The sequence below is a fragment of the Zingiber officinale genome, chromosome 3A (assembly GCF_018446385.1).
Source record: "Zingiber officinale cultivar Zhangliang chromosome 3A, Zo_v1.1, whole genome shotgun sequence".
NCBI lineage: Eukaryota > Viridiplantae > Streptophyta > Magnoliopsida > Zingiberales > Zingiberaceae > Zingiber > Zingiber officinale.
In genome coordinates, this window is record NC_055990.1 from 133,818,429 (window position 1) to 133,832,128 (window position 13,700).

Sequence of the window (13,700 nt, forward strand, 5' to 3'; positions counted from 1 at the left end):
CCTTCTCGAGCGTCCTTCTGCTCTAGCTTCTCGTCCCTCGAAACCGTCACGTGCTTCCTTCTCGTTCGCCAGCGTACTCTTCTGCAACGCCTCGTCTCTCGGATACACCAAGTCTTTCGACTGTATCTCGTGTCATCCTTCTCACTAGCTACGTCTTTCGTTCGACCTCCTGTGCTTCTAAGTTCTTGCACACTTAGACACAGGGCATCAAAACATAACAGAATAGTGTTGTCAAAATCAAGAGTTTAGGTAAAATTGTTATAGGAATCATAAAATCGGATCGTAAAATAAAATCATAAGATTTTACATAATATTTTAAATCAATTTTAAAAAAAACCTGATATATTCTTTTTAATTGATCATTAAATATTTTAATCCAAATTATAACATAAATCTACATATAGAACATTTTAATTCATATAATCATAAACTACTCATAATTTTAAACTTTTAAACAACCAAATACTTGTCATGAAAATACAACATAAACATAAATTCAAATCTAAAGCTTAAGTTCAAAGATAAATAAAAGACAAGATAATAAATTAATATAAATCATTCATAAACAAGTGCAAATCTAAAATCATCCCAAAACGATATTGTTTTGTTTAAAATGGTTCCCTTTTATTAACGACATAAAATCGATAAAATTATCTCAAAAATCATATTTTTACAAGTTTAAATGTGATTTTAAGATTTTGATCGGATTTTACGATTTTGATCCGATTGTACTTTAATACATGATTTTATTACGATTTCACTTGATTTTCATAAGTAAACTCGCGATTTTGTATGAGTTTACGAGTCAACTCGTGATTTTGATAACATTGTAATAGGACCTAACTTGAATTAGTTGATCACATCAAAACTATCACGGGATACTTATAAATTTAATTGCTTAATCAAAGAAGCTACTTTTATCTACTCTTGTAGAATCATTGGAGAATTAGAGATTCTGTCTTCTTTTCTTTTTCTCTTTCTTTCCCTCGACTAATAATATTTAAAAAAACTTAGGCCCTTAGATAATAGTGCAGCGATTAAATCATGATTAATTAAATATTTAAAGGTTGAATTTTAACTGCAACGTATTATAGAAAATTTTTTCTAGTGAGATAACTCTAAGAACGCTGACCGCTTAGATGAGTTTCTGTAAACGTTTTCTGATTTACTTGAAAATTTTATGTGAAATTAAGTCGATCATCTCCAGAATTAGTCTATTCAAAAAATTAGATATTTAAATTACCCAGGAAAAAAAAAAACTAGACTGAATCATTCTTCCAAGCCATAGAAGTATGGATCTATTACTATGAAAATAACAGAATAAATTTAAATCCTAATCATGTCACTGAAGATTTTGGCTATCACGATGAAAATCATTATTGTATGCACCTTGGGTCCAACTAGTTCGGGAGATGGACAATCCTCTCCTACAAATTGATCATCCAATAAATTCGGAAGTGTGAACGGTTCCTCCCCTAAGAACCAATGTCCTAAATTTTTCATTTTATTGGAGGAAAATACCTTACAGTATGCTATAACTAAGATTCAAATCGTGGATGCTCAAGCCGAACCTTGTCATTTTTTCTATAAAAGATCATACGTTCACCCCGAGCACCCTATATGACTGACCTTATAGTCATATGTAAATAGGTAAATCAGAAAATCGAATAGACCACCACTTCATCAGAGATTGACCCTTATCTATTTTTATAAATCTATCATATGATAATCAACTCAATTATACCCAGAAAACTTTGTCATTGCACCATGTACCGAGGCTTCATTCACGTATTCAATGAACTATTTAAGGTGGATGAATTATTACAGTGACTTCAATTCTATCAGTTTCAAAATCTAAGCTAGAATGCGGCATTTCACCTGAAGTAAACACAGTATTTAATATCGATTTTAAAATATATGACTGCACTGGATAAGGGATGAGACTTTTGTGTTATTCAATTGGACCATACCAGCTGTTATTCAATTGAACCATGCAAGCTGCACAAAATGGGATCGATGAGTTAGATGAGTTAAAGTGGTCGAGTCAATTAGTTGAACTAAATGAAAGAATTAGATGACTAGCCAGGTGAAATTAATGGACTAGGCAGACTCAATGAGCCACACAAGTTGTGGATAGGATGAGATAGATGAAGGAAGATTGACCTATTCAATTAGGTTGGACCTATTCATGAATAGGAAAATCTAGTCAATCTAGTAAGCAAATTAAACAATTTCACCGGATAAGGCAGAAGAACTTGGCAAGCAGAATACGCTAGGCGATCAATCTTGTCAATTAAGTTGGAAAGCGAGTTAAGACTAAGTGAGTCAACCGAATTGATCAAACAGACAAATTAGACAAGTCTATTACATTAAATTGATAAAACAGGTTAGGTAGTTCAAGCTATCCGAATAAAGTGAATGATTGAACAAAACATACTAATCTGATAAATCCATTTGATTAATCTGATATATCAACCAACCTGAGTTGAACAACCAGATTCAAACAAATTAAGCAAGCTAAGTTGAGCGAGTTAGACAAAAAAAAATCACTTGAGCATGCCAAATCCAAAAAGAAAACAACCCAAACACATTTGATGCCATGCTTGGATAGCTAAACCAACCTAGCTAATGACCAGATAAAGCAAGTTTGGCAAGCCTAAATCACCGAGACAACCACACAAGATGAAAAACAATTGTTCAACTTATCTTTCATCTCATTCTCTATCTCTCTATCAAACAAAAGCTTTTCCAAAAGCTTTCTCAGATAAATCGCTTACTACTCAAAGGCGGGTAGATCTATTAACCGAGCAAGCTGCACTCTCTCAATGACCACGGTGAACAATTTTTTCATTGGTTTTATGATAGGAATAAACTACCAATTACTTCATCTTCTATAAAAATTTGAAACATGTACCATTGGCATAGAGTGAATCATATTGATAGTATATGAAACACCTTAAAATTGAGGCATATAACTTTTCTAAGCTGCTAAGACATACTCTATTGTAAACTGTTTGTGGAGAAAAACTTGATCACCAACTCATATTCTTGCTCGCATAATTAATTCCTAATATTCTGGAGGGCATGTAGTTGGATTTTCTTTACTGTTATCCATCTCGAATTTAGCTTCTTCGAGGGAATTCCTTTCCTCACTTCCTTGTTCATCATTGTGTGAATCACCAGCAGAAGCAATCAGATTTTGATCAGAATAAGCTTCAGTGATGTCCAAAGAATGGGTAGCTTCAGCAAGCCCGTCAGTTTCAAGCATTGCAGAATGCAAGGAATTTGATTCTGCAATATTAGCTGAAATATCTGTTCCATCACCAGAGGGCACGTCGTCCTCAACATCGAATAAACTACCACCAACCAGCGAGGAATAGAATTCGTGTGAATGTGTGTGAGGGAGTAAATCTCGTACCAACGTGGGCTTATCTTCCTCTAAAGCACTACTCAGATCATCAAGAATACCATGTGTGACAGTTTCTTGTTCTCCTTGTAAGCCTACCTGCATAACCAAAAGAACAAATAAGAAAGAGCAGCATTGATAGGTGAACACGTGTGGCCAAGTAAAACTCAGTAAATTTTACGTGTATTGATTTCACAATCATCTACGTCATCAAATCATATGTTTCAAAAAGTTAGGGTCAGATGTATAGATTTATCTCTCCAATAACTTATTAGGCTACTTGAAATTTTTCAATAGCAATACTAATAAACATAATTTACAGCACTTCATTTTTCATCTGTAGCAAAGCCATAAAAAAATCCTTTTCGTCACTTTTTTTTGTTCCATTGTTTTCATTAGTACTCTGAAATCTGTTTGTAGATACCCTGTATATAAGTCGCTAGAGTTTTCACAGTAGAGAGGAAAAAGAACTAACCAGTAGAGAGGAAAAAGAACTAACCGTATTGTTATGCATTTGTACACTGTTCATTGTACTCCTGATATCCACTGATGAAGACTCCTCGTCATCTGCATTAAGTAATATGAAAATGATATAAATACCATGGTAGTCAAGATTGCGATCCGTCCCTTAGGATCTTACAATCTCTTGAGCCAAATGGACCTAAATAATCTGAATCCCAAGTAAGATTTAAATTGGGTTAGAATCTTACAAGCAATTACTGTTGTTCCTATGTAGAATCTCAACCCCAACAACTTTGACTAGATACAATATAGATACCTTAAAACTCCTATCATAGTTGTTATTTGCTATGTAAAGGTAAGACATATTTGTTTACACTTCATGATCTAAACCTATGAGCCTCCTTCGGTTCCCAAGTAGGATCTCAACCCTGACTAGTTTGCATAATACTTTTCTTAAATTAGACAGCAAGCCGTGTCAAAGTCATGAGATGTGCCACTATACTGTGCAACATGATTCATCTAAGCTCCCCTGAACTTTGTAAACAAGGTTAATGGTAGGGAATACAGATAATAATGTCTAAGTCATTGACAACCCAACCATTAGGGTGTTATTCAATTTCACAATCATCATACAAATCACTAAAAGAACCAAATAAATGTAGCCAATAGAATCCAAGAAATAAAATAAATTGCAATGTGTTCCAGTTTTGGTTTTCTTTTATCTCACACAGCCATGAATTGATTTATAGTAATTTTGATTCACACAGAACCATATAATTGTTAAGTTAATCCAATTATCCAATTTGAACATCAATTACCACTGTTGTCCATCAAATAATTTTTCCTTGTATCAAAATTTTCTAACTAATTTTTCTTTACTCATTTTATCAGGACCAATACAATAAGATATTTCGATTTCCATTTCATCAAGTCAGCATTGACTCTAGTAGCTCAGGCAGTGAAGTTTGCAACTCTATCTATGTAGGGAAGTATCAAAATTCACAATTTCAAAAACCAAAGAAAGATACAGTTATGAATTTGAAAGATTAAGCCATAAGACAAAACATCAACATCAATTGTAATGGACAATCTTCAAGCAAGACAATTTTTCTATTCAAATTTTAAAAATTGATCAAGAAAGCATCAAAGATTTTGGCATTCTTTAACTATTTGGATCGGTATGCCTTAATGTATTTTAAGGAAAAAAAAGATTTTTCATTGGCTTACCAAGTTTTTTTTAAAAAAAGTTGACAATTCAATTTCTCCAAATTCTCCAAACACAGAGTTCACAACAAATAAAGCAAGAAGAAAACTAAAAATAGCACAAAAGGCTTCCCACATCTGATAGTCAACTAGACCTGATTTGTGACAAAGGTGAGTTGTGTTGGGCATTAGATTAGATAAATCCAACTATAAAACAATACCCTAATATCTATCAGGCGTAGTTAGTTCATCAAATTTCTTATGTTGTTACATTGATATGCATTGTCTTTCTTCTTAGAAAGTTAGATTTAAGATTAGAAAACAGCGAATCTACCACACAAGGCTCTTGCCAAGGTTAAGGAGGCTTACTTAGCAAACTTATCCCTAAAATGAGAGTCACAATCATGGGCAACTTGTTCTCAAAGAAATTATGGACTCATTATGATGCTACACTCACTCTCTCATTGACTAGATAAGAGAAGCCAAAAAACAATTTATACAAAAAATCAAGCATTTCGTAGTGGCAAGCTAACAACTTACTATTTGAGAAGTTTTAGATAGATAGAATTACAATTGCAAACCAGTAAAGGGACATACAGAATTTATAAGGGTTAAGCAAAGCTGCTTCAAGCATGGCTTTAAAATCTGCTGCAGCAGATGCTAAAGGATCTGCCGAATCCTGCCAAATGACAATAGATGAAGAAACAATTGCAAAGCATAATAAGAGCCCTTTAGCTTTAGATAACATAAGTATTAGGACAATTCAAAACGGGTCAATAGTGGACAAGACATTCAAAGCAGGAAAGTAAATTAAGAAATGACAACAATAATGATCCAAAATATTAAATTACTTGTCTTTACATAACATAATATAATAAAAAGCACAGAGAAGAGAAATCCGTGTTTGTTCAGTTTCTTTTTAGTATTATACGCACAACAATAAATGGTTGAAGCAAACAATTCACAGATCCCAATCAACTAACTCCCTTCACTTGCTAAAGTCGCTCAAGTCAAGTTATTCAAATAACAAGTCTTAGGCTGGGATGAAATTGGTCTGCTTTGACAGAACAAAACCTATATCTCAAGACTGGAATCAGCAATCACATGAACATTTCATTTGTCTCATAAAGATGTTTGTATTTAGGAAAATTGGAAAAATATGCATGTGCATACAATGTCAAGAAACTAAATTGCACATTAACCACATAATAGAGTTAGACAGATCTTATTGCATTGGAATTTTGATTAAAGAGAGAAGGTATTAGAGGTCAACAATAGGGAAAATCCCAACTTTCAGTCACAAGATCCCAAGTTCAAGAAAGGAACCACGAGTGAGAAACTAGCACACATGAATCTGGGCAGCAAAAAAAGAAAAGATTCAGATTGTATCATGGGCAGAGTCTGAATGGCTCAGATCCATAATCTTGGTATTGTCAAGGGCACATACTCAGTGAGAATCGAGACTTGAGAGAGAAGAGATCTGTAAGCAATCCATGGAAGATGAAACTGAAGAAGAGCACTGGATGAGAAGAAAAGGACTGCAATCAGATTCTCATGCAAGAATGAGTGGTGAACACAAGTGGACGGAATCCCTACTTTGATGCCATGTTATGTAAAATTATTAGGTTTTAATTAAACTTAATATTCCAATATATATTACATATATAATAAATGTATCGTCTTATTTTTTTTTTGGAAAGTCACTTGTGTATTGGAATCCAAAAGGTGTGCATTAAATTCTCACAAGTACAACCAACTCTAAGTAGATTTCTTATATCAGAAATGTGCAACCGAACTGGCAGAAAATACTTGTGATACAACGAGAACTAAGCATACTCAATCTTCAATAAGTGCAAGCTAACTTCTATTATCGAAAGAAACTAAAAGAAAGAAATCAATTATATGTAGTTGGGTGGTAAAATTAGTTAACAGATACCTTTTCTGACGAACCGCTTTGAACAACAAACATATCGTGATCAAACAAATCAGGGGAATCAACTGAAGAAGCCTGCTGTGATTCCATTATCAAGCTAAAATCAAGGTTCAGATTTCTGGAGGATGAGTTTTCTTGATGCAGGGAAGAAACAAACGCACCAAACATCAATGCAGATCATTAAGTAAATAAAAAGTAAATTACAAATCATTCATTAATTTATCAAATTACTAACTATAAGCACCTGTTATACCGCAGCCATTGTCATGGATATATTCTTCAGATCCAATAACATGTGGAAGCGGACCGCATGACGAGCCAGTCTTAATTTCCGAAATCAAAAGTAGTGAACAATTAGGTATCAATTGTGGCAATTCTTAATACTTCTATGAAAAGATAAAAGGAAACAACGAAGAAAGCTCTACAACTTCCAACTTTTCTTCACTATGATTTGGAAAAACAAATAGTGCAGAGTTAAATTTGAAATTGTAAATATATTATGAACAAAGACTCGAATATAACCAACATTTTATATTTGACATTCCAAGCTTAAGGCACACCAGAACTAAATGTTGTGTTACTTTTATGTCTGTTAGCAAACACTAACAAACACTGTGAAGTATCCTTCTATTATATTTCTGCTAGTGCACAACAGCAATTGACAGAAAACTTATCTTTCAGGCTAAAAATTAAGTAACCAGATCAGAATATAGATGCCACTTGTATGAAAAGAAATAAAGCAATTTGGTGCTTGTCTTAAAATCAAATATGTGAAACCAAAAAAAAGTACCACCCTAGTCAAATCAGCAAGTATTATATATGAATGCTGTGGTATTGGTAACCAAAACTAGATGACCACAATAGTACAAACTCTTGACATAGTCAAAACCACCATCTTATATGACACATGAGAATTGACAGATCCTCTAGACACAAGGAACTAAAAGGGCAACCCGGTGCACAAAGCTCCCACCAATGCTGGGTCCCGAGGAAGCGTCTATTGTACATAGCTTATTGCAAAAGGTTGTTTCCAAGACTCAAATCCATGACCTCTAGGTCACACGGTAACAACTTTATCATTGTGCCAAGGCTCCCCTTCTCTAGACACAAGGAACTGATGTAATTAAACGGACATAGCCGAGAAAATAATGAAAAGCAATGGAAGATATATGGAAAAGATACAAAAGATATCAGTGAAAAGGGATTTAGAGAGTGTCTGAATTGTGTAAAGGAATGATCACCCACATGTAGATAGATAAGAAAATTTAGCACAAATTTTGATCATAAGAAAAGATCCTTCCAAGCAAATATGAATACAGTAATTCATAACAAAAACAGAACTTACTCTAAAAATAGAGTTGGTCTTATGACCCCTCTCCTTATTATTCAAGAACTTTTTGCAGGAAGTCAAACCCATAGATAAAGCTGTCTTATATCTTGGTAGTATATCTTTTTCATAATCCTGAGCAGGAATGCCTTGAGCTGAACCTTCAGCATGATCCTTTGTGGTATGAGAAATACCATCTTGGTCAGCTATCTTCTGTAATGAGAAAAAATGTGGACTATCAACCTCAGAGGATAAAATCCACAAATTAATAATCCAAGAATCACCAAGGAAAAAAACCCTTGAACAAATCCATATTCCAAAATAAATTTTAAATTTGGAAAATTATTGAAAATGAGCATAACTAGAAATTACATAATAACATGACACACTTTATGCCTTGATACAATGGCCCAACATAATTTAAAGATCTCAAACAATAAGCTAGTCGCTTTATTGATAGACATTGTCACACAGGTAAATAATAGTGCAAGTAGAACAATGCTTACTAGTTCACTAGAGTTTGTTTTGTTATCTCTTTCATAAACAACAGCTATGTCAACCTATGATTTTTTTTGTTCTAAGAATGAAGTTTAAAAATGGGTATTGAATGACAAGTCAAGATTTTCAACAGTCAAGAACCACACCAAGAAATCACAATAGTATATGTAGCACTTCTGATATTCTACATTATTGGACAACTTCAGGCAATAGTATTGTCAAATTTTATACACTACTATAAGTGTCTATGTATAATGATATTGTCAAAATTTCCTCATTACTGATATCAGTAATCTTTTTGAAAATCATGTGTCTTTGCAACCCAATTTGCTATGATAAGAACAGAATTTAATCCAAATTGGATATGAATGTCCTAGCAAGTATAAGCTAACCCTACTGATGAGAATTGAGAAATAATGGACTCTCATGGCTACGTTGCTTGGTCATAGGCTAACCTAAACTAAATCACATCCAGTTGAAATTTCAGAGAAAATAACAAACATTGACCAACTCAAATATTGTATCCATTGTCAACTGTACTTGCATGATCAATAAGTAGATTACGTGATAGATTCCAGAGGTTGTTAGCTGTGTTCTTCAGATCTAGCTCCACAGCTCCAGCCTGATCCAGCAATGAGTTTATATCAATAGTAATATCTTTTGCTCTCTGATTGAGCTTTTCTGAAAAATCTGCCACCAATTTTAGGACCTACAAACACAACTCAGGATGATTATGCATATGTACTTGAACAAATATGATTGAAAGCACAACAGCACAAAAAAAAAAATAGATGGCTCAATTTAAAGCTGGAATACCCACTCTCTAGCACCAAAATGAGTTAGCTGTCGCATTCAAAAAAAAAAAATGTAGATCCGCTATATTAACAGCCCCCCTAGTGTCAACCCTACGGATATGGAGAGAGGTAAATGCAGGTACGCGTTAAGCGCATGATGGTAGCTGTCGCATTCAAGATACTAGAAAGTGGAACAGGAAAAAAGGCTCTCTTTTGCTTCAACAAAAGATCCAATAGTTAATACACTATCATTCAGATATATCAAATTCCACTCTACTTTACACCAATATAAACTCTTCTATTATATCCAACAAAGAACCAAGGTGGAATTTGTTAACAGCTTTCAAGTTTCACCAAGCATTGACAAAATTAAGACTCCTCTAAACCAAACATTGCATTTTATATTATCGCATGTTTTACTTTCCCTCGCAAGTTGTAAATGTAGCATTCTCCCATGTTCCAGCACACTACAGTTGCACCCAAGCAGTCCGAACCAAGGACAATTATCTGAGTTTAAGATTTATTTCTGTCTGAGGCATATATTAGGACAAAATCAAAGTGGTTTTCTGATGCAACACCAGGAGAAACAAACTCTCAAAAGAATCTGATTACTGTATTGTTATCTAAAGATAGCCAAGTTAATCAAATCTGAGCATATTAAGTTGATCCAACTTTCCTTTCATTGAATCTGGCTTTCCGATGCAGTACCAGGGCAAACAAACTCTCAAAAGAACCTGATTGCTGTCTTACTTTTAGTATATTAAAGATAGGTATGTCAAACAAGTTTGAGCATATTAAGTTGATCTGACTTTCCTTTCAATGTACCCACCATAAGTATGTACAACAAAGTGGCAGGCAGTGACAAACCTAACATCAGACAAAACCTTTACAAAATTCTTGTGAATCATGCATTTCTGGTTGATAATTAAAATAACACAAGCATTAGGCTCACATAACAATGTAATAAACCTTTGACCCGTATGAAGCACAGTGTAAGATTCAGAAGTAATCAGCGCATCCAACATTATGATCCACTTATTATTGATGATTGAGAGCAAAATAAATAATTTAAAAATTGGTGAAATCAAAGTATCATATGTGATGCAGTACAAGTCATGTGCCTTAGTTGATGGGATAAGAATGGAGAGAGTACTAGAATAACAGAAACTGTATTATTAATTGGATGCATTCAAACAATAGGGCAGAGCCTCTTCTTTAGGTTTTTTAAATAATCCAATCTGAAGGAGATTAGATAAAAATAGATTACATCATTATGTGTTATTGAAAGTTGAAACAGTAAAAGTATAAAAAATAAAAAATCAGACTTCTAAATAGGTTAATTTTTATCAGAATAATTTAATTTAGATTGGTCATATTTTATTTCCTTCAATTATCTAGCCTGGAAAAGCTCAATTATGTTGAGTGCATAGACAACAAACCAAGATGAGGTTCTCAATGGAGAATGGACATAAGTATGAAACCTTGATAGAAGTCCTTGAGGAAGTCAATTCTAGCACATGGTTTTCAATATTAACTTAGAAACTATCTCAGTCGCAATTCAGAACAATATCACATCAATGATGACTCCTATCAACATGAAACAAGGCAGCACCAATCTTACTATGCAACCTGCATTTTCTCATGGATAATCATTATATGTATTTATGCTGAGATTTATTTCTTTTGACTCTCTGATTAACCATGAACTCATCTCATTTAAAAAATGCTGATCCCTTTATAATTTGCTTTAACAAAGTTACAAAATCAAGCTTTCATAGTTTCATATGCTTGTTTACCCAACCAAAGTACTAAAACATTTTATCAACCAACTTTGTTTCCCAACTTACATCAACTTTCCTCAAGAAGTCTTGTACCTCAAAAGATTTCAAACTTGATAATGTTGAAGTTGCATACGTATTGCATAAGATTTTCCATGTAGGTAACCCTTGAAGCTTACAAGTCTTCTTTAAAATAATATTTTCTGCATGTGATGCATCTTTGTTTAGCTACATAGAAGAAATTATGCTAAATTTGAAATCTATTTATAACTACCATAGTGGAATTGTAATTTAGGTAGTGTTGGAAAAATCTTAAAACAAAATAATCTTAAGATCTTTTTAGGGTCCATGTACAATAGGTTGGCATTTTGCTTGGTGGGCTTGGGTGTTTGAAATGTGTCAAAATGAGGAAAAATCTTTACAACACCTTGCTTCTAGTCAAAAGAATTTATCTGCAAAAACAATTTCAAAAGATTTAAAAAAATCCAGATAAATATCAACGAAGCCTTAGTCAATACTTTCCTTGATCATTAGGGAAACTGATCAGGATTCTCTTTTTAAGAGACAATTTGTACTTAAGAGCCATCATGTCACTAATGCTCTTAACAAACACAGTGAAGCTATCAAAAACACAGTGAAATCCTTTGATGGATGGAATTCAGTTTAGGGCATTCTTCAATAACACTAATTTTGTTAGGATTTATGAGAATGTCAATTTGAGCAAAATTAATGAACCTAAGGAAGAGTATTTAACTTGAAGGGTTTTAATAATGTCATAAATGACTAAAGTGGAAAGTGTCCCAACTGTCATCAAAGTAGACCACCAAAAAAGCTCCCATAAAAGGTCTTAAAACTTTATTCATCAACCTCATGAGTGTTCTTGGGGTGTTGTTCCCAAAGGGAATAATGAAGTAATTTCAGGTTTCAACGGTCAATTCCTAGTTGGTGTGGACTCGAGAAAGGTTCTTAAGCCATAACTCTCTCGAATCGGCCCTTTGCTATGAGTTTAAGATTTTGAATTAGTAGTCACCAGATTAATCATCACATTCGCACTAAACAAACAGAGAGACGAGATCATTGAACCACGGGAACGATCATGAACCTCGTTAGATCTATCACTAGGCTATGTGCCTTTCTAGTTTTCCTCACTCAAACTAGGGGGAGCGCGGATTGGAAATGGCACGCAGGTGCTGCCCCGGTTGCCAAAACGATAAAAGGACATACTTAACCAAAAAAAATAAAAGTCTAATATGTTAAAGAGAACGATTCAACCAAGTGCCACACAATTAACAAGATCAATTACATAAAAAAGAGTACAAGAGAGATGAGGGCTAAGAAAGACCTCGTTTTGCATGCGTAATCGCTTCTTCACGGAATCAGAAAGAAGAGCTTCCTCCATTATCGTTTCTCGAAGGATCAACCGGTAGAAGCCAATAATCCCTAGAGAGGAACGGCGGACGTCGATCGTCGGTGAGGTTTGGGCTTGGGATAGAGTTTACATTTTTTAGGGACGAAACGAGCCGCCGACAGGTAAATTGCTTCTCCCCCCCTCCCTACACCGCCCCCCTTTTGTCCCTTATGTAAATGACCTTTATATCCCTAACTCCTTTATTTGTATTTTCTTTTATTTTTTAAATTTTTTTATCTTTTTTGTTTATTATTTTTTTCCATCAATTTTTTTATTTTATACTTATATTTTTCAATTTTATTTAATTTTTATTTAATTTTATTTTTTAATCAATTTTTTAATTATTTTTTCATTAATTTTTTTTATTTTATACTTGTATTTTTCCAATTTTATTTAGTTTTATTTTTTTAATCAACTTTATTTATTATTTATTTATTTTTTTATGTTATATAATTTTTAATATATGTCACAATCTCTCCATTCCTTTAAATTACTTTTTCTAATTCGATATTTTCCTCATCTAACCCGATACATATTAGAACCTCTCCTCCCTTTAAATTACCCACCTCCAATCTTTGACACATGACAAATGTCAGAACCTTTCTCTCCTTAAATTACTCACCCTTCAATCCTTGACACATGTCAAAACACCTCCTCCCTTTAAACTACCCTTCTTCAACTTTTGACATATATCAAAACATCCCCTCCCTTTAAATTATCCATCCTCCAACCCTTGACACATGTCAAAACAGCCCTCTTACTTTAAATTACCCCCCTTCCAACTCTTGACAAATATCATAACCTCTCCTCTCATTAAATTACCGTCCTTCCAACCCTTGACACATATCAGAACCTCTCACTCTATTTAAATTACTCACCCTCCAATTCTTG

The 13,700-nt window shown here is 33.7% G+C and overlaps 1 protein-coding gene across 1 annotated transcript; it reads right to left on the bottom strand.

Annotated features, from left to right (window-relative positions):
• Positions 1-2,864: 2,864 nt before the first annotated feature.
• On the bottom strand, positions 2,865-12,962 carry LOC122052484. The gene is made up of 8 exons (XM_042614018.1): positions 12,744-12,962; positions 9,374-9,538; positions 8,350-8,544; positions 7,249-7,327; positions 7,008-7,138; positions 5,669-5,750; positions 3,906-3,973; positions 2,865-3,505 (listed from the first exon to the last, which is right to left on the bottom strand). The coding sequence occupies exons 1-8, from the start codon at positions 12,798-12,800 to the stop codon at positions 3,068-3,070; spliced, it is 1,215 nt and encodes a 404-aa protein (XP_042469952.1). The 5' UTR covers positions 12,801-12,962; the 3' UTR covers positions 2,865-3,067.
• Positions 12,963-13,700: the final 738 nt, after the last annotated feature.

Bases quoted from the DNA above. Each gene is read 5' to 3' on its own strand.
- LOC122052484 (XM_042614018.1), bottom strand. From the start codon at position 12,800: ATGGAGGAAGCTCTTCTTTCTGATTCCGTGAAGAAGCGATTACGCATG. The intron at 9,539-12,743 runs GTCTTTCTTAGC...TTGTGTTTGTAG, and splicing joins GATTACGCATGCAAAACGAG to GTCCTAAAATTGGTGGCAGA. The intron at 8,545-9,373 runs GCAAGTACAGTT...TTCTCATTACAG, and splicing joins GTAATCTACTTATTGATCAT to AAGATAGCTGACCAAGATGG.